Source organism: Gopherus flavomarginatus, chromosome 1 (assembly GCF_025201925.1).
Source record: "Gopherus flavomarginatus isolate rGopFla2 chromosome 1, rGopFla2.mat.asm, whole genome shotgun sequence".
NCBI classification, from domain to species: Eukaryota; Metazoa; Chordata; order Testudines; family Testudinidae; genus Gopherus; species Gopherus flavomarginatus.
The window spans coordinates 153,431,053-153,451,794 of record NC_066617.1 but is presented as its reverse complement, the minus strand read 5'-3'; the positions used below and the strand labels follow the sequence as shown (position 1 = coordinate 153,451,794).

The window sequence follows — 20,742 nt, the reverse complement described above, 5'->3', positions numbered from 1 at the left end:
CCTGGGCCCTTCTCCTCTCCTCTCCTTTTGTGTCTCTGGCTCACTCTCTCCATCCCCTACGTGCTGTTTGCAAAGCTTCTTCTAAATCCTGACTCATCGCAGCTCTGGGTCACATGCTGCTGTCTCGGCCCTATCAGGGGCGTCTCCATCCTGCTGCTGTTGCCGCGGTTGGCTTAGAGGACACATCATCTCCCCTTGAGGTCCTGCTCCTACATCCTTCCTCAGCTCCATCCTCCTCCTCCTCCTTCCAGCAGCACTTTCTCAGTCTCTTGCTCACACCTGCCTTAGGAAGGTAAGTGTCTCCCTCACATCCAAGATCCCCCTTGTGCATCTCTACACTCCCCATCCTGGGGGCCCCCAGCACCCCCCCGCATTTGGGTCCTTGGAGAAAGGGACCAGGCGGAGAGGCAAATAAACTAGCTAAACTCCCCTCACTTCCTCCTCCTGCTCTCCCCTCCCCCTGCATTCTCCCTTCTCTGCTTCTCTCCATTCCTTCTTATTTTAATGTCATGCAATCCCCCTGTCGTGCCCTTATCTGTGCTACATCACAGAGCTGCAGGACAACACAGCTGTGCCTCTCCATGGGGTGTTTATTTGGGGAGGGCTCAACCACCAGAGGTGGGCTGTGTTCCCAAGGGCACCCAAGGGAGAAACTGTCGCTTAGAAGCTTACTTGGGGGCAGCTGATTCCTGATGTCTCTGAAAGAGCTTGATGCTAGGAGGGGGACTAATGTGAGGTGCTGGTGAGCATCATTCATGGGAGAGGAAACCAGGAGGGACCAGCTTTGCTGAACCCTGGGATCAGACTAATTTCCTAGTCTAGCAGGGCGTTGGCAGCATCACAGAGCTACCTCCCAGGGGGAGGAAGGGGAATTGCCTTGTGCGACATCACATAGTTCACAGCCCCACACCTCGCTGGGGGGCAGTGATGGGAAGAGATGGCAGCCAAGCAAGCACTAACTGCAGCAGCCCCAGCACTGCAGCAGTGTGAGCATCCTGGGAGCAGTGCTGCGTCTGGGGGAATTGCAGCAGTGCCAGCTGCCTTACAGCAGTGCCCTACCAGTGCTTTGTTGTGGAGGACTGCAGCAGGCTTGAGGACTGGGGAGGAGGATTGAGCAGTCCCTGCCACTGCCTGGCTTAGCAAGCGGGGGATGGAGGGATGCAGCAGTGTTAGCTTCTACAACACCATGCCCTGGCCGTGTGAACTTCCTTGGAGCAGTGCCAACCTGGGGGAACTACAGCAGTGCAAGCATCCTGCCAACGTTACCCATTCCATCAGCCACCAGTCCCTCTCCCAGGTCTGTGTGATGGCTCCTTGCAGAAGCTATCCAGCCTTTCTCTCCCAAGGGCCTGTGCACCCTTCAGCCTGACATCTGCCCTCTTCTTCTTGAGCTGCTTATGAGGTCCAGGCTGTGGCTCTGTTCCAATCCCTTATCCCATCTTATCCGTCTCCAACCTCCTTTCAGGACAGCACTGCTGCAGCCTGTGAGTTCCAGTGCGGCTCTTCCTCCATCTGGGGCCTTGGAGGTGGAGAACTGGACAGTGAGAGACAGAAGCAAGGAAGGAAAGGTACAGAGGGGAGAGGATAGAGGAACAGAGAGAGTGATGGGGCCAAGCAGCATGGCTGAGGTCTGGTTCCTTTGCTGTCCTTGAGCCAGCTGCTCTGTGGCCTTTGGCAGGATTGGGTAGAAGAGGAAAATGTACAGTCTGAAATGAAGCTGGCAATGTTGCTGCTGAGGGATTGGGAAATGTTTAGTCCAGTTCATGTGTCCTCATCAGGAAACTCACATGTGTGGGGTCTGCCCTTCCTTGCCCTCTCCCTCCTTTATGCTGCCTGCTAGGGTACTGCCAGGGCACTGCCATGAGGGAGACGCACACCCGCAGGGCACTGCAGTGGGGGAAGCACCTGTGGGGTCTGACAGACTGCATGAGAAATTCGGCTTGCAGAGCAGCTGCCAGGGCAGCTGATGGGGATGCCAGCCCAGATGGTGGCTGTGAAAGGAGTTGCAAGGGGGAGAACAGCCCTGCGTGGGCTCTGGAGACTCTGTTTCACTGGCTGAGATTTCCCAGCACTGAAGACGTTTTCTGTCACAACATTGTGATTTCCAGACACCAGGAGAATGGGCTTGAGACCAGCTCCTGCCCCCAGTTTGGGCTGCTCCTGCACGCCCCGCTGCTCCCTCCACCACACGCACTGCACACAGTCCCTGATGAGGTGTAAATCTCTGCCCACCCCCACGCCACTGGGCCTTGTACCGGTCATTTGTCCACTGTGCAAAGGCTTTGCAGTGCTCATCTACTGAGAATTGAGTTTTCCATGGTCTCAGCTTCGGATTGGGTTTAATATCCCCACTCAGAGCTGATTACCCCTGGGGGTGGGGAAGGGGGACTTAACCTGTGTGAGCAAGAGAGGAGGGGAAGGGTGATGAAGGAAACAGGGAGGAAGCAGTAAGGAGAGGCAGAGAAGGGAAGCAATAGGAACTGGGGGGATTCAAGGGGCAATGGCTTGCAGAGGGGTGGGGGAGGAGATGGTGCGTTGAATTCTGCCATCCCCTGCCCTAGGGTACCACTCCCTAGAACAGAGGTGGGCAAACTACAGCCCAGGGACCACATCCGGCCCTTCAGACATTTTAATCCGGCCCTCAAGCTCCTGCTGGGGAGCAGGGTTGGGGGCTTGCCCTGCTCCACGCATGCCGTGGCGTCATGTGGCTCCCGGAAGCACCAGCATGTCCCCCCTCTGTCTCCTACACGTAGGGGCAGCAAGGGGGCTTCGTACGCTGCCTCTGCCCCAAGAGTCATGCCCGCAGCTCCCATTGGCCGGCAGCCACAACCAATGGGAGATGCAGGGGTGGCGTCTACAGACGGGGCAGCGCGCAGAGCTGCTTGGCCGCGCCTCCATGTAGGAGCTGGAGAGGGGACATGCCGCTGCTTCCAGGAGCTGCTTGGGGTAAGTGCTGCCTGGAGCCTGAATCCCTGACCCCTTCCAGCACCCCAACCCCCTGCTCCAGCCCTGATCCCCCTCCCGCCCTCTGAACCCCTCGGTCCCACCCTCCTGCACCCCAGAGCCCGCACCGCCAGCTGGAGCCCTTACTCTCCCACCCGCAACCCTGCCCCAGCCCAGGGCCCCCTCCCACATGCTGAACTCCTCATTTCTGGCCTCACCCCAGAGCCTGCACACCAACTCCCAATTTTGTGAGCATTCATGGCCCGCCATACAATTTCTATCCCCAGGTGTGGCCCTCAGGCCAAAACGTTTGCCCACCTCTAGAGTTATTGCTAGGCACCTTGTCTGGCAGCCAATAGGTGGGTGGCAGCTGGGTGAGAAGACACACGGGCCTCAGATTGTTGGGAAGGGGAGCTGGGATGGGGGAAGGGCTTCTCTGGACACCCAAAGCCTTCAAAGCTGCTCTGCTCCCAAATCTGGTTAGCTATGACTGAATCTTCAAACCTCCTCACCTCCCAACCCTCGCAATACAAGAGACCTCCATCCTCCCCCTCCCACCACACTCATTAGCATGACTAACATATAGAACTAAAGATTTAAAAGCTGGGACCAGCCCCATACCCCTCTTTCCTCCCCCCGGGCTGCAAGACAAGAGCGTTCCTCTTAGTCCATTCCTGGGGCTCCTTAATGCCCACTTTCCCTAATGCTGGGGCTCCAGGCCTTTCCCGCGGGGAGATGGTCCCCTGGGCTCACAGACCCCTCTGTGCTAGGGCCCTGATTCCTGTGTTCCTTTGCCTTGTATCAGTCTCATCCTTTCCTCCCAGAGCAAAGGTGTGCAACCTGTGGACCTTAAGGCTTTGAAATGTGACCCTCAAGGGTGACTATAGGATAGAACAGTGTATAGGAATTTTAATGGCAAAGGTGCTCCCTAAGCTGTGCCCTGTGATTTAAAATTGCAGTGTTTGGCTCAGCCCCACCACTAGAAACCAGGATCCAGAAGGAAGAGAGAGCTGCCTCCCGCTGCTTCCCCTGCAGCCCCATTAGCAGCTCTACTCTGAGCTGGGAGCACACAGCAGCCGTTAGGCTTTCCCTGGCTGCTTGCCTAATGCCTTGCAGTGGATGGAAGAGAGGAGCTCTGGTTGCTCCATTGCCTGTTTTCCCTGCCAGGCTGTGGGTAATCCTGGGACAGCAGGATAGTGATGGGTGGCTCCCCCCCCCCCCCCACAATAGCCTGCCTAGACAGCCCAGGAGTGGGGAAAAGGAGAAGCTGAGAACTACTGACCAACTACAGGGACTTGATTCTCTGTCCCAGTCTTGGTTAGAGCAGCCAGGGGGCTGGCCAGTTCCCAAGAGACCATATACCAGCTGGAGATAGCTCCACATGATCCAGCCATGCCCCTCCCCTGAATCCTGTTGTGCCTCCCCCCCAGTGCCAGGGCCTCTGTGGAGGGAGATATAGGCACCAGCTATGCCAACGCTGCACCCACTGGGGTAGGGCAGTTCCCTTGTGCTGCCTGAGCATGAAAGGAGCAGAACATGGCAGAGATTGGCTGTGGCCGCCTGAACGTTTTGCAATAATGTGTTCAGACTTCAGGCTGAAAAGGTTGGACGGTGTTGAACTAAACAACCCCCTCCCCTGAGGAATCATGCCATCGGGCATTTGCCAGCAGTTCGCATGTCCTTCCCTTAGCCATGGCTTCCCGGAGCCAGGTGGGTTTAGCCTACCTGTGCCCAGAACCCAACCCCTGCGGCCCCAGAAGCGTTTCTCTGGCTTGTCTCCAATGTTGCATCTACACTTGGGACTGATTCCCAGCTCAGGTAGACACACATGTGCCAGCTCTGCTCGAGCTAGTGTGCTAAAAATAGCAGTGTGGCCATGGTAGCATGAGCAGTTGCGAGTGATGGCCCGGACTAGCCAGGCCAAGTACAAATGTGCCCAGACCCTGAAGGTATGTACTTAGGTCGGCTAGCCTGTGCTGCTGCTCACCACTGCCCTTGCTACACCACTATTTTTAGTGCATCAGCTTGAGCATATCTCTATGAACTGGGAATCGCACCCCTAGCTCCAAGAGTACTCAGACATAGCCTGAGATCCCTCCTGCCTGTCACTGTCTTTCTGGGAATGAAGGGCCCAGAGCTGAACCCCATATCCCAGATAGGATGTGAGGTCTCTGCGATGGAGAAACCCAGAACTGAGCCTTTTTTCCTTGCTTCTCCTCCCCCCGCTGCCCATCTCCAACTCTTCTGCAGGAAAGATCGAGATCACTATGTCCATTGAAAAGATCCATGCCCGGGAGATCCTGGATTCCCGTGGGAATCCCACCATTGAAGTGGATTTGTACACAGAAAAAGGTATGTGTGACAAGGTGGGAGGAGACTGCGCATGTCTGGACTGTCCAGCACTGGGAGGCAGTGGAATTAGTTCAGTCCTGTGGCAGCCAGATAGGAAATAGCACCCACAATCTGGATAAGCTTTGTTTCTTCAGCAGCCAGGCACCTTCTCCTTGCAACACCTAGGACCTTGACCACTTAATTCCTGCTGGTGAATTTACAACTAAGAGAAGTTGGGTCCCAAAGTTGTAACCTTATCAAATGAGTGAATGTGTGGATGAGTTTGTGCTGATAAGTGTGTAGTGAGTGTGCATGTGTGTCTGTCACTGAGCTCCCAGAGAGGAGAAGGCATCTCCTATACAATTCATGTCCTCTGAGAGAGCTTCTGTTAGCTGAGGCAGGAGAGGCCTGTGGTTTTGGAGCCGAAGGATCAGCGTTTGTGGCTGGATCTCTAGGTAGGGATGTGTGATTTCTATAGTGAATGTGTGCATGCTCTGTAGTATGAATATTCATTAGCCTCCAGGAGGTTTACAGTCCAAACAGTGTTGTGCTAGTCCATGAGCACCAGAGTGAGATACTCGCTGGAAACTGAAATGAAACCGCTGATTTCTGTGTATACGTGCTGGGTTGTGCATCTGTGTATACAGTAACAGCTATCTGTCCCTGAGTATGTTAGTGCACACATGTGTGCCTCCATGTCTGTACAATGTCACAGAATTGGGTTTCTCTGTCTAGTAGGTATTTATAGAGTCTAGCTGTATCTTCAGGCACGTGCATGATCACGGACCTTGCATGTTTATAGATTTATAATGTAGATTTATGTGCATACATGTGCAAATACTCCTGTGTGTTCATATCTGTGCACGTATCCATGTGTATCTGTGTTTGTGTGAGGTTTCTGTCTGCTTCTAGAGCTGAATGTTTCAGTCACTTCTTTATTCAATGAAATATCAAAAAAGGAGAAATTACCAGTCAGCCACCCTTCAAGCTCAGACTCCCCTAGAAGGGGTGGAGACTAAGCTGTTTGAGTATGAGACTGAGGAGCAGGCCCCCTGGGTTCTAGCTCTAGTTCTGAGATGGAGTAGGATATAGTGCGTGCACCACAGGGAGGAACTGGGAGTCAGGACACCTGGGTTGTCTACATGGCTTTGCAACTGTCTCACTGCGTGACCTTGGGTGAGTCCTTTTTCCTCCTTGTGACACAGTTTCCCCACCTAGATTGTGGGGTAATGCCACTATCCAAACAGCTCATGGGCTGTAAGTTACATTCAGGAGGACAGGTAAACAAGAGGTGCGTAGGGGCTTAGAAGCTTCCCTTTTTCTTCTTTCTTTGCTCTCTTTTCACACCTATGTTTTGCCCTTTCTCAGGCATGTTCCGTGCTGCAGTTCCTAGCGGTGCTTCCACTGGCATCTACGAAGCTCTGGAGCTGCGAGACAATGACAAGTTCAGATTCCTCGGAAAAGGTGGGGACATTTCAACTCCTGCTCACCCTCACTGAACAGTCTCAGGCAACTTCGTCGCCCCAGTACTGTGTGTGCGCATGTGTGTCCATCCCTCTGAGGGCCCGATTTTGCACTGAGCACTCCCGGTTTTGTGCTGGTATAATTCCACTGACCTCAGTGGAGTCACACAAATATAAAACTGGTGTGACTGAGTGGAGAATTAGGCCTTGAATCTCTCTCTGTCTGTCTCTTTCTTTGTCTCACTTGCTGTCTCTGTCTCTGTCTCTTCCCTTCTCTAGGGGTCCTGCAGGCCGTGGATCATATCAACAGCACTATTGCCCCAGCTCTCCTGGGCTCTGTAAGGATTTTCCTTTAATCTCCTTTCTGGGAGGTTTACTTTAGTCTCTTGCTTTCTAATCTCTTCCTGCCTCTGTCTTCTCTCTTCATTTCACCAACTGGGTTGGCACATTGCTGTTCCCTATGATTCCAGGCCCATGTGCGTGCGTGCGTGCGTGCGTGCGTGTGTGTGTGTGCGCGCGCAACTGACAGGTCTGCTGTTCCCTATGATTCCAGGCGCGCGCGCGCGCGTGTGTGTGTGTGTGTGTGCGCGCGCGCACGTGCAATTGACATGTCTCTGCTCCACTGGTGGTTGGGGCTTTATTCCGTATGGCCCTCCCCCATATTCCAGTTACAATATGATCTGGCACCTCTCTAGCTGCCCCTCATTGTAAGGCTCTCTCCCTCTTTCACACATGCACTTCTTGGAGCACTGCTCATTCCTCATCCAGATCCTCCATTCCTATTCTTATTCGTTTCATCATCCCTTCCCTAGCCAGCCTGGCATTCACAATGCTGTGCCTTTGGATGTTGTTTGTGCAGAATCTTGGATTTCCCATGACATGTTCTGTGGCCTCATCAGGCAGGGGCAGTGCTTTATGGCCATAGGGCAGCCACTGTCCAGGTTTACTCAGGATCATCCCTTTTCTGAGGTAGCTGGCCTGGGAAATCTATAAGGAGGCTCAATACACACTGCCAGCTGGCCAGTTTTATGGGCTCAGGATCTCCCCAAACGTCCTATTTTTTTGTACCTTAGAGGTGGCAAACCTACATGGCCCAGCCACAGAGCCAGTTCCTCACAACCACAGCAGAGGTGTGATGTATACTGAATCCATGTGCTACAGAAGTGCTATACAGTTACACACACAGCCCTCCCTTAGCTTTCCACACCTTCCCTTCTTAGCAGATGTGTCTTCTTGCAGGGCCTCTCTGTTGTGGATCAAGAGAAGATAGATAACCTCATGCTAGAGATGGACGGGACAGAAAATAAATGTAATTCCAATCTCCTTTGGCATGGGAAATAGAAATGTAGAGGTGTGTTGGGTGATACTGCAGGGCAGGACTGAGGGGCATTGGCAGAAATGTGAGGGGAGCCCAGGGCTGGAATGGCAGGGGGCTGCAGAGCATGACTCAAGGGCATTGGCAGAGCTGTGTGGGGAGCCAAACGCTGGAATAGCAGGGGGCTGCAGGGCAGGACTGAGGGGCATTGACAGAGCTGTGATGGGAGTCCAGGGCTGGTATAGCAGGGGGCTGCAGGGCAGGACTGAGGGGCATGGGCAGGGCTGTGTGGGGAGCCCAGCACTGGAATAGCAGGGGGTTGCAGGACAGAGGAGCATTGGCAGAGCTGTGTGGGGAGCCCAGGGCTGGAATAGCAGGGGGCTGCATGGCAGGCCTGAGGATGTTTGGAGAATTCATTCCTCCCTGATTTTGGAATGTCCACAGCTAAATTTGGAGCCAATGCAATCCTAGGGGTCTCTCTGGCTGTGTGCAAGGCAGGTGCTGCGGAGAAGGATGTGCCCCTGTATCGACACATCGCTGACCTGGCTGGGAACTCCGACCTCATCCTGCCAGTGCCCGTAAGAACCTTATATCCTTGGCTTCAAAGTCCACTTGCAAACAGACTTAGAGAACTGGGGAGGCAGGGAGGGGAGACCAGGAACATGGAAACATGGGGACTTCAAGCACTCACTCAGCAGAGGCCTCTCCAGTACTGGGCTGGGATATTGACATTTTCACCCTCTGCTTCTTTCTGGACTTTTCCAGGCCTTCAATGTGATCAACGGAGGCTCCCACGCAGGGAACAAGCTGGCCATGCAGGAGTTCATGATCCTGCCTGTGGGGGCTGAAAGCTTCCGGGATGCCATGCGCATTGGAGCCGAGGTCTACCACAACCTCAAGAGCGTCATCAAGGAAAAGTATGGGAAGGATGCCACCAATGTGGGTGATGAGGGCGGCTTTGCCCCCAACATCCTGGAGAACAGCGAAGGTGAGAGATATCAAGGGAGCAAAGCCTCCGTGCTGAGGTTCAAGGCAGGCTCGCAATCCCCCACTCCATCAATTCCCCAGGACACCTGATTCCTAGTTCCTCAGGTGCTGGGCCCCCAGCCTGTCCCTGGGTGCAGCAACTCCCCAGGCTCACAGATCTCTCAGCCTCAGAAGACAGCTCCTAAGATCCTTTCCCTTGGTTTAATCTCTCTCCATTCTCAGTCCCCCTAAACAACACCTTCTTTCTGGGGCTTACACCCCTCACACGCTAGCAGACAATTCTCATGTCCTTCCTTCTCGTCGTGGCATTGCTCAGCTGGGCTTTGCTCTTTGAATCAGTCTCCAGAACTTCACCCCTCCAGCTCCCACAGCTTGTCACTCTCTTCCTCGGATTGAGAGGCCCATAGTTGGGCTCAGCGTGCCAGGTGGGGTCTCCCCAGAGCCACACAGAGAGGGACTATCTCCTTTCTGCTCTGGAACATGAGACCTTGGGATATTCAGCCCCATGCTCTGTCCCACTGCAAACTCCTGGATAGTCTGCTGTCCCCCTCTCCCCAGGCAGGGTCTTACGAGAGAGAGACCATTCCTTCCAGACTGCCTTCAGTTGTCCTGCCCCTCAGGCAGTTGAATATCTGGGGTTTGGAAGGAGTTTTTACAAAACAGATGGCTGAATCTCATTCTGTCTCTCTCCCCATCCCAGCTCTGGAACTCCTCAAGGAAGCCATCGACAAAGCCGGCTACACTGAGAAGATTGTCATTGGCATGGATGTGGCAGCATCTGAGTTCTACCGCGATGGCAAATACGATTTGGACTTCAAATCCCCTGATGACCCCAGCCGCTACATCTCTGCCGATGAGCTGGGAGACCTCTACCAAAGCTTTGTTCGCGATTACCCAGGTGAGCTGCTGTGCTTTGTGAATCTTAGTGCTTATGTCCCGAGGTGTGGCCCCACCACGCTTGTGGATTGGGAAGTGGGGCAGCTTTAACTCACACATCTTCCCCTGTCTCTGCAGTGGTCTCCATTGAGGATCCTTTTGATCAGGATGACTGGGAGGCCTGGTCCAAGTTCACAGCCAATGTGGGGATTCAGATTGTGGGGGATGACCTGACAGTGACCAACCCCAAGCGCATTGAGCGAGCTGTAGAGGAAAAAGCCTGCAACTGCCTCCTGCTCAAAGTCAACCAGATTGGATCAGTTACTGAAGCCATTCAAGCGTGAGTCCAACCAGCCACCTACTCCCAGCACCAATCTAACTACAGCACCTTTTACACTGATTAGTAAAATCGGGGCAGTTTTTGTGTAGGTACACCAGGGGTAGGCAACCTATGGCACACGTGCCGAAGGTGGCACACGAGCTGATTTTCATTGGCACTCACACTGCCCGGGTCCTGGCAACTGGTCCAGGGGACTCTGCATTTTAATTTAATTTTAAATGAAGCTTCGTTAACATTTTAAAAATCTTATTTACTTTACATACAACAATAGTTTAGTTATATATTATAGACTTAGAGAAAGAGACCTTCTAAAAATGTTAAAATGTATTACTGGCACCCGAAACCTTAAATTAGAGTGAATAAATGAAGACTCGGCACACTGCTTCTGAAAGCCTTGGTCCCTATCACCATGGGAAAAGCCTCCAGGACTATCACTGGGCATTGGGAGTGTCAGGGTCCCATCCCCAGCAGGTGGAGGCCCAAGAAGGATGATCCATTTATTTAATTTCTCTCTGCAGCTGTAAGTTGGCCCAGGAGAATGGCTGGGGAGTGATGGTGAGTCACCGATCTGGGGAGACTGAAGACACCTTCATTGCTGACCTGGTTGTGGGCCTGTGTACTGGGCAGGTATGTGTCAGCTAAGCTGAAATCCAGGCCATGGAGAGCTTCAGGGAGGAAGAGGGGAGGTGAAGACTGGCACTGAATTAACATAGAGTATGAATCCTCCTCCTATCTCTCAGAGCACCCTCAGGGTCCCATGCTGGAAGGCTGGGGTGTGTGTGGGGGGGTCTCAAACTGTGCTTTGTGGTGAATATTTTACAGATAAAGACAGGAGCCCCCTGCAGGTCTGAGCGACTGGCCAAGTACAACCAGCTTATGAGGTGAGTGGCCTGGGGCTGAGAATGCAAAGGCGGGAATGTCTCTCTGGCTCCACTGGGGACGGAGGAACTGACAGTGCAGGGAGAGAGAGCGTCTCCAGGACTAAGGATGCCAGCATGGGCATGTCTCCCTGGTACCAAGAAGGATCCCAGACCTGAGTGCAGTACCCTAGGTGCGGTCATCCCAGAGCTGACTTGTCTCTCCCTGCTTCAAGACATGATGCCTCTGTCAATGCAGTCACCACACTTACAGTTGCCTGTTTTCCTGCTCTGCCCCATTCCAAGCTCCTGTATGACTTGCTGTGTAGCACTTGCTCCCCATGCTTAGGAGAGTCCCTCGCGTTGAGGCTCTGAGTTGCACTACCTCTCTTTCTTTCTCTGGCAGGATTGAGGAAGAGCTTGGGGATGAAGCTCGCTTCGCTGGACACAACTTTCGTAACCCAAGTGTCCTTTGAACACTGCCCATGGCACACTGCAATTCCCCAGCCAATTCCCAATGCACAGACTCTGAAGCTACCTTTCCTCCACCATCCCCCCGCCCCCGCCTACACACACACACCTCTCTTGCTTTTTTCCTCTCCACCAGCTGGTCTCCTCTCTCCTCAAATCCCTGAGTGCAGGTCTCCCTAGCTGGAATTACCCAAAGGAAAGATAAGAATGAGGCTTCCCTTTGTCTCCTGCTGAGGGGTATTGTGAGCGTGCCTGATGGTGTACCGTTTGTATTTTCTCTCCGTGTGTGGATATGTTCCAGTCATTCTGTTTGGGTATTAGATTGCATGAGCATATTTGCTAGTGTTTTTTGTTGTGTGTGTGGTGAGCAGGTGTGTGTCTGAGTTTGTGTGGTGTCAGGCTGTGTGCTTTCCCTTTGTGTACTGTGCTGGTTAGTGTGAATCTGTGTGTATAGTTGTGTTTGACTCTGTGTGTTGCCAGTGGCTGTTTGCTGGGTAGGTGTGTCTTAGTGTCAGTGTGTTGTGTGTGTCTCTGCTGATCTCCAAATGTCCTTTTGTCCCAGGTGTGTCTGTGTTGAAGTGTGCTGGAATCTGTGTGGTTGACTTTGAGTGTTGTGTTGAGCTGTATTTGTCTGCACTCACCATTGAGTTTCACTGCTATGTGTCACTTGGTTTGTGTGTGCATGTTATGACTCTCTGGGTCATTTGTTCCATGAAGTTTTGTGGATCAGTGTGTTGTGGTGAGTGGGTGTGGAAAAGCGCACACACACACACACACACACACACACACACACACACACACACACACACACACACACACACACACACACACACACACACATATGCATCCTTGGCTGCTTCCCTGGATCTCATTCTTGCTGTCTCTCCTGCACCCCCTGTTCCTATCCATCACATCTAATTTGTCCTCGGGACAATCCATCCTCAACTGAGCAAAAGAGACAAAACAAAACTCTAAACTCAATTAAAATCTATTTCACACCTGAGTCCCCTGGCTGAGCCTGAAATTTCTCTCTGTGTGTTACTTCCTGGGAGACCAGGAACATACAGGGGCCATGATAACAGTCTTCAAGTATGTGAAAGGTTGTTCTAAAGAGCAGAGTGATAAACTATTCTTTTCCACTGGAGACAGGACAAGAAACAATGAACTTAAATTGCAGCAAGCAAGATTTAGGTTAGACATTAGGAAAAACTTCCCAACTGTAAGGGTAGTTAAGCACTGGAACAAATTACCTTGAGAGGTTGTGTAATCTCTGTCATTAGAGGTTTTTAACAACAGGTTAAATAAACACCTGTCAGGGATGGTCTAGATAATATTTGGTCCTACTTCAGTGCAATGGACTGAATTAGATGACCTATCAAGGTCTCTTCCAGTCCTACACTTCTATGATTCTATACTACATGGGGTTCAAGAAAGCGGAGGAAAGAACACCAAAACGAGCAACAAGCAAAGGTTAAGAAGGAAATGGTGAGGTTGAGAGAAGTGGTTCACCCCCCAACACACACACAGATACACACACTACTCCTGTCCAATAGACCCTCCTCATGACACTGTCAGAGGAAATTCACTGCAGGCAGTAGCTCACTGGCTATGCATGTGTTTATATACCAAGAATGCTCTCCAAGCCACCAAATTCTAGAGAGGGAGTCTGAAGAATATCGGAGATAAAAGTCTGTGCTGGGGTGTCAAGTCCCACCCCATACCCTGTGCCATCCAAAATAACTCCCAGGAGGAGAAGTTGTGCAAGGAATTTCAATCACTCTCCTCTGACACGTTAACATGGGTGGGAGCCATGAGCAGGCCCCAAACTGGTTAGCCGGGTGACACCTACTGGTGATAGGTGGAACTGCAGCTATTTGGGACATGAAAAGTCAAGGACTGAAAACAGGCGGCCAAGGCCTCTGTGGGGGGAGATGTTTCATCTGTGTCCTAGTTCAAAGTCTGCCCATCTTAGGGTGACCAGATGTCCCGATTTTATAGGGACAGTCCTGATATTTGGGGCTTTTTCTGAAATAAGCTCCTATTACCCCCCAACCCCTGTCCCGATTTTTCACACTTGCTGTCTGATCACCCTAGCCCATCTTGAGGTGTCTGGCTGATAGCCACACCTTCTGTCCTACTGCACCTGAAGGGCTGGTCAGCATGATGTTTGTTTGCTGCCTTGGCTATCTCTAGGGTTTGTTCCAACTCTTCCTGTGTTCCTCGGATTTGATTAATCAGATCTGAGGCTGCAGGAACTGAGTGGGCTGTGGGCAGTGCAAGGTGGAAACAGGAGTGGAAACTATAATTGAAAAAAAACAGACTCATCTTGGTAGAGACCTGGTTTGCATTGTTGTATGCAAATTCCCCATGAGGAATCAATGAGGCCCAGTCATTTTGGTGGTAGTTTATGAAGCATCGCACATGTTGTTCTACTGGCGGTTCAATCTTTCTGATTGGCCATCAGCTTGGGGATACACTGCTAGTAGGCAGAACACCTCCCGCCAAAACCGAGATACAAACTGGGATCCCCAAACTAAGGCGAGGTGGTCTGGGAAACGGAACACATGGGTAATGAGGGGATGAACAGCGTCTTCAGTGGTGGGAAGGTGTAAGCAGGGAACAAAGTGTATCATCTTCATCAATGAACCCTTTATTGTCAGTATGGTAAGGCAACCCTCAGATTTTGGTATCTCGACAATGAAGTCCATTGTAATATTGGACCAAGGACATAAGGGGTTCTTGGTGAGCATTAACATCCCGAAGGGTTTGGTTCAGGGAACTTTGTTACAGCCACAGGTATCACAAGACCTGGCATATTGGATCACAGTTTTGGCAACCAGAACAATCAACATGCCAGAGAGTGGTCTTTGCCTGGCTGAAGTGTCTGGCAAAGGGGACATCATGACAAATATGTAGGGGGTCCAAATGGGGGCATCCCTCAGGGACTAGATATACCTATAAACAGGGCCGGCGCTACCATTTAGGCAACCTAGGCAATGGCCTAAGGCGCCAGAATTTTTGGGGGGGCGCTATTTTGCCAGGGGGGGCGGCACGTGAGTCCGGTGGACCTACCGCAGTCATGCCGGCGGACAATCCGCTACCGGAAAGGCTCCAGTGGAGCTGCCGCAGTCATTTCGGCGGACGGTGCGCTGGTCTAAAGGCTCCGGCGGACCGACCGCAGTCATGCCTGCGGCAGGTCCACCGGAGCCTTTAGACCAGCGGACCGCCCACTGGCATCACTGTGGCAGCTCCACCGGAGCCTTTCCAGCAGCGGACCATCCGCCGTCATGACTGCGGTAGGTCCACCGAACCCACGGGGGGGCGGTGAAATGGCCGTCTGCCTAGGGCGTCAGAAACCCTGGCGCCACTCCTGCCTATAAATAAGGAGGAGTCCATCCCTGTGTATGAAGTTACCCTGAGGTTCAGCACTGGAAGTTAGGAGTGTCTGGGCGAAGGGGTCATCTGGCAGGGAAGAATGTATGGTCACAAATATTTCAGATAGTAGTGATCCCCTGAGGAAGTGATGTAGTTTCCAGATGCGGGGAGACTCTTCACCTTAGGATCAGTGGCATATTCCCCTTTGTGGAACAGAACATCTGCCTTCCTGTTACAGGATTCAGGGCAGTAGGTGATAGTAAAATCAAACCTTGAAAAGAAGAGAGCCAAGCATAGCTGTCAGTGGGTTGGGGCTTTAGCAGAGCACGGGTATTCTAAATTATTGTGGTCAGTGAATACCCGAACAGGGTGTCTGGCTCTTTCTAGTTAATGCCTCCAGGTCTCCAAAGCCACTTTGATGACAAGTAGCTCTTTGAAATGTCATAATTGCGCTTAGCAAAGGAGAGATTGTGGGAATAATACTCATGGGGATGAAATTCTTGACTGAGGCCCTGTGTCTGGGACAGCCCCCGCTTCAGGTGAAGGTATCGGTTTTCAGAACGAATGGCTGATTTGGTCAGGATGTGCAAGGATGGGCATAGAGGTGAATGTCATCTTCAGATATTTGAAGACTTCTTGGGCTTCTGGTGTCCAAGCAAACTTGGTGGTTTTCACAGCAGAGAGGTTACAGGGGTCAGATTTGGAAGTAGTCACATATAAATCTTCTATATAAAGTTGCAAACCCAATGAAGCATTGAATTTCTTGAATACTTTGCAGCATTGCCCAATCATGAACTGTTTCCACCTTCCAGGGACCCATGTGCATTCCTTCAGTGGCCAGAATGCAACCTAAGAATTCCATGGTGGGCTGATCAAAGATGCTTTTCTCCAGTCAAGCATAGAATCCATGTTGGCAGAGTCTTTCTAGGATGTTGTGCACATGCTCATCTTTGGAGTAAATGAGAATGTCGTCTAAGTAAGCAATCACATTGATGGTACAGCATACCCTGTAAGGCATAAAATATCAGGGTCTGAAGGGACCTCAGGAGGTCATCTAGTCCAACCTACTGCTCAAAGCAGGACCAATCCCCAAATAGATTTTTACTCCAGTTCTGTAAATGGCCCCCTCAAGGATTGAGCTCACAACTATGGGTTTAGCAGGCCAATGCTCAAACCACTGAGCTATTCCTCCCCCCTGGAGGAATTAGATGCTGAAAGGTCATGGGTGCATTAGTAAGTCCTACAAGCATCCCTAATTATTCAATGTGGCCATATCGAGTTCAAAACATAGTTTTCCATTCATTGAATTTTGATTAAGTTGTATGCCACTCTGAGATCTAACTTAGTGAATATCTGGGCTATTCTTACCTGATCCAAGAGGTTTGGAATTAGCAGTACTGGGTATCAATTCTGCACAGTGATTTTATTTAGGACTTGGTAATCTACACACATCAGTAGTTTCTTGACTGCTGGAGCAAGAGGAGAGCAGTGATCCTTCAACTGTCTCAACTAAATCAAGGATAGCCTTAGGTTGTATGGATAGGCCAAGTATTTGAGCCACAGTAGAGTCCATGAAGTTATTTCCTGCCCCAGAGTCAATCAGGGCTTTCTTGGAGATGGGTGATTGTCCAGAGTACCAAAGTTGGAGTTGCAGCTGGAGTTCTAGATGCAGGGACGTTTTCAAACTGTCAGGCCAGGCACCCAGAATGGTTGCTGGAGGGGGCTGCATGGGGTTTTGCTGGTGTTGTCCAGGCTCAACCTGCCTTATCAAGGTTGGGCAGTCATTTCTTGGAGCCGCATAATGCAGGGGCTTGCCAGGACAGACACCATGTGGCTGGTGCCACTGTGGTAGAAGCACAAGTTCTCTCACCATCAGTTTTCTCATTCAAAAAAGTCCAGTTGGGTCCATGCTGAGTCCACCTGCATGGGCTTGGATGAGGGGGCCTTCACAGGGATTGTGGATGATGCCTGGACACAGAGTGAAATCCCTTTCCTCGGCCAAACTGGACAGCCTCTACAGAAAAGGATAAATGGACACAAATCAGATATTAGGAATGGCAATATACAAAAACCTGTAGGAGAACACTTCAAACTCCCTGGCCACACTATAGCAGACCTTAAGGTGGCCATCCTGCAGCAAAAAAAACTTCAGGACCAGACTTCAAAGAGAAACTGCTGAGCTTCAGTTCATCTGCAAATTTGACACCATCAGCTCAGGATTAAACAAAGACTGTGAATGACTTACCAACTACAAAACCAGTTTCTCCTCCCTTGGTTTTCACACCTCAACTGCTAGAACAGGGCCTCATCCTCCCTGATTGAATTAACCTCGTTATCTCTAGCTTGCTTGCATATATATATCTGCACCTGGAAATTTCCACTACATGCATCTGACGGAGTGGGTATTCACCTACGAAAGCTCATGCTCCAAAACATCTGTTAGTCTATAAGGTGCCACAAGACTCTTTGCTGCTTTTACAGATCCAGACTAACATGGCTAACCCTCTGATACTTTCCTCTCAAGTTGCCTTTTGCAATGTCAGGTGGTGATTTGGATGCAAAGCTCAATAAACATGCCTAGATCTGTGAGAGGTCCCAGAGAAGCAAGTTCATCTTTTATTTCCTTGCCGAGACCAAGATAGAATCAGCTCATTCCAAACTGTATCTGCTGCCAGGCTTTGGAAGTGGGCTGCATATGTTGTAGTGGGCCCCAAGACCTAGTGAAGTTTCCATAGAGCCATCTTCATGGTATGAGCCCAGTGAGGATCATGGAAAATTGTCACAAAGGCTCTCAGCAAGATGTCCCAGCTGGCCAGTATGGGATGATCCTCCTCTAGCAGAGGGGACAGCCAGACCAGGGCTTTGCCTATCAAAGCTTGGGTAAAGTTATTGTGGTTTTGGGTCCAGAAGGCAGCATGAGATGTGGGGCTAGGGAAGATGTACCCACTTGCAGTGATTTGTTCCTAGTTTTCTGCCCAAAGCTGGTCCATTGTGGCCTGTAAGATTTAGTTTTCCATCTGCAGGTGGGCAATCTGCTCCTAGTGTCTCAGCACACCCTGGGGCACCTACAATGCTGAGTTGGTGGGTTCCATATCCTTTTGGGGTAGGATAAGCCTAGGAGAAGGCTGAAGTGGTATGAGCAAACTGTGAGGCCTGATGGCCAAGGAAGGCTAGGGGCAGTCCGGAGCAGTGGTCAAGTGCACACAGGTGGTCAGGTAGCCAGATCAATTGATATTAAAGGCAGTCCAAGGCAGTGGTTGGTGTTCACACAGGGGTCACCAGCTGGAAGATCCAATTCAAGGGGAAAGGTCAGTGAGATAGGGAGGTGAGGTGCGTAAGCCTGCAAGGCAAGGTCAGGAGAAGCAACAAGATATAGGCCAGGAATTCCCAAACTTTTTGCTGGCATGATTCCATTTTAATTAACTATTTCCTCCCAGGACCCCTGATAGCATGGAGGATGCTATTCTGAAGAGCAAAATAGCATCCTCTGTAAAGCATGACTTCTCATACACCATACATGTGAAGTCACAATGCATGGAGGATGCCATATTGCTCTACAAAATGTCATCCTCCACACAGCGTCACCTCGTACATATGATGCATGCAAGGTCACAGTGTGAAAAGGATGGTAGAGCAAAATGGTGTCCTCCGTGCATCATGACCTCAATGCACCGTACATGCGAGGTCATGCTGTATGGAGCAAAATAGCATCCTCTGCACACTGGGAATCACTGCGAACCCATCAGCTGATGGTACAGCCCCTTTTAGGGGCACAAACCCGCAGCTTGGGACCCGCTGGTCTAGGCAGCAACCATCAGGCAACAGCCTGTTGCTCGGACAGTCACAGATTCCTGTTCTGGTTAGGTTCTTTATGTAGGCCAGCTACCTAATGAGACTGTTGTCTGTCCAGCCACTCAGGACCCTGGGGCATGGTTGCTGTGGGGATATAGGCCTTTAACACTAAGGCTGTTGGTCAGAAGCCATAGTTAAGCATGATGCTATGGCAGGAAGGCTAGGGATGCTGTATAGGTATCTCATGGTCTGGGTTAAATAGCAGGCTCCTGACATCAGTGTTGCAGCTTTGTCATTGTAATGCTTGCAGTGTAGCCGTAGTATGAGCCAGCTACAGTACAGTACCCTCACTGCCTCAGAAGGTTGAGCACCACCTACTGATATGGGAATGTGCAATCTGACACCATTTGTGAGGCCACATTTGGGGCTAACAAGAAGCATTCTGGGAACTGTAGTTCAGAAATCACCTTGGTTAAAGCTCCATTTTCCTGTCTCCCTCTCCTCTCCTTTTCTCAAAATGTGTATCTTTTCAGCAGGTAGGGGAGAGGAGGTTGAAGAGGAGGATGTTTGACTGCGGATCTCCCATGAGAGGGCAGTAGTGTCCAAGGACAGAGCTCAAACAGGAGAATGGCAGAATTGCTAAATTGCCTTATTTAGTCTATCTGTCAGTGAGTTTGGCAGGGTGAGCAAGGATACTGAAGTGTGCGTAAAGGGCAGGTCTTACTGGACAGAAATGAGGGGTATCAACTGAGTTGGAGTGTGTGTGTGAGGGGCTGAAATTGAAGGGGCTGCAGGTCTGGACTGAGGTGCATCTGCAAATGAGTTGGGAAGGACTGGAATATCAGAAGACTGCTAGACTGGAGTATATTGGCACAGGTATGTGTGCTGTGTCTTGATAATGATGTTTTATGTGTAGTTTAATATGGCAAACATAGCATTTTGATATATAGTCAAATTATGTTTGCATGAAAACTTGGTGAGGCAGATCAGTATATCAGTAATGCATATGCATATAATTTGTGTCTTTTTCAGGAGAGTTTTGTATTGTGTTTATACTTTTAGATAACTGATGAAAATGGTAATTATTTAGAATCATAGTTAATGTTGTTTTATGATTAAATATGGATTTCTTTGCATCAGATATGAGTAATATGTTATATTTATTATGGGGGCACTCCACTGTTCATTTTCCTTGCTTTTAAGTGCCTAGGCTTTGTAAATAATGTGATGTTGCTTAGCAACCTGAGCTGTTTTTTTACACAGTTTCTTAGTTTTGGAATTTCCTAGGTTTTGTTTTGTTTTCTTTTCCTGTCATTCGTTTTCATTTTTTTCTTTTGTGTAGGTAAATGAAGATATGTTTGGGAAAAAAACTAAATCCATGCGATGGGATATATCACCAAATTATTGAATTAGTGGACTGGGCCATGTTGGTCAAGGTAATAACAGCAGGCACTGAAATTGTTGTGGAAAGAATTTGTTAGCGAAGATTCATGTTCAACAAGCAATACACCACCCCACTATGCCAATGAAGGTTCTGAAAAACACTTGTCAATGGGAACACACTACACACAAGCAATATATCACCTCAGCATCTCTGATTTTTAAATGAAAGGATTTGTCAGTGAGCGCACAATATGTACAAGAATACATTGCCTCAATATTTTTGCTTTAGTCATTGCTGAAATAATTCCTCATTGGGAGGGGTATCCTAGACTATATACTTCCTCTGTTTTTTTTCTTTTTGCTATCAGCCTCAATGATACAGATTCATTTCTAGTTTACATTTAATAGTAATATCATAAATAATTTATTATTTCTGCCCTTGAAAATTGCCTGTTGCACAAGCCAATATCAAATGTTTCTCAGAATATTGTGGTGTACTGTTATTTCATTCCAGACTGAGGCATACAAAGAGATGGCAGACTCTTCATAACATTTTTAAAAAGGAAGCATTTGTAAATTGCTTAATCTCAAAATATATTTGCTCTGTTT

The 20,742-nt window shown here is 50.2% G+C and overlaps 2 protein-coding genes across 3 annotated transcripts in view; both read left to right on the top strand.

Moving 5' to 3' along the window:
* Positions 1-174: 174 nt before the first annotated feature.
* Positions 175-12,586, top strand: ENO2 (enolase 2). 2 transcript variants are annotated; one of them, XM_050967482.1, is made up of 13 exons: positions 175-292; positions 1,466-1,568; positions 5,194-5,295; positions 6,643-6,738; positions 7,017-7,075; positions 7,977-8,046; positions 8,497-8,630; positions 8,818-9,040; positions 9,740-9,937; positions 10,054-10,255; positions 10,774-10,882; positions 11,078-11,136; positions 11,519-12,586. In XM_050967482.1, the coding sequence occupies exons 3-13, from the start codon at positions 5,211-5,213 to the stop codon at positions 11,586-11,588; spliced, it is 1,305 nt and encodes a 434-aa protein (XP_050823439.1). In that variant the 5' UTR covers positions 175-292; positions 1,466-1,568; positions 5,194-5,210; the 3' UTR covers positions 11,589-12,586. The 2 variants fall into 2 exon arrangements, with proteins under 2 accessions (XP_050823439.1, XP_050823449.1); XM_050967492.1 differs by lacking the exon at positions 1,466-1,568 and having other exon boundaries at positions 178-292.
* A 6,682-nt stretch (positions 12,587-19,268) lies between these two features.
* Positions 19,269-20,742, top strand: part of ATN1 (atrophin 1) — a 60,351-nt gene continuing 58,877 nt past the window's right edge. Inside the window, exons 1-2 of the mRNA XM_050967144.1 lie at positions 19,269-19,626; positions 20,093-20,186. The gene's annotated coding sequence lies outside the window, so the exon portion shown is untranslated. The remainder of the gene's footprint in view (positions 19,627-20,092; positions 20,187-20,742) is intronic.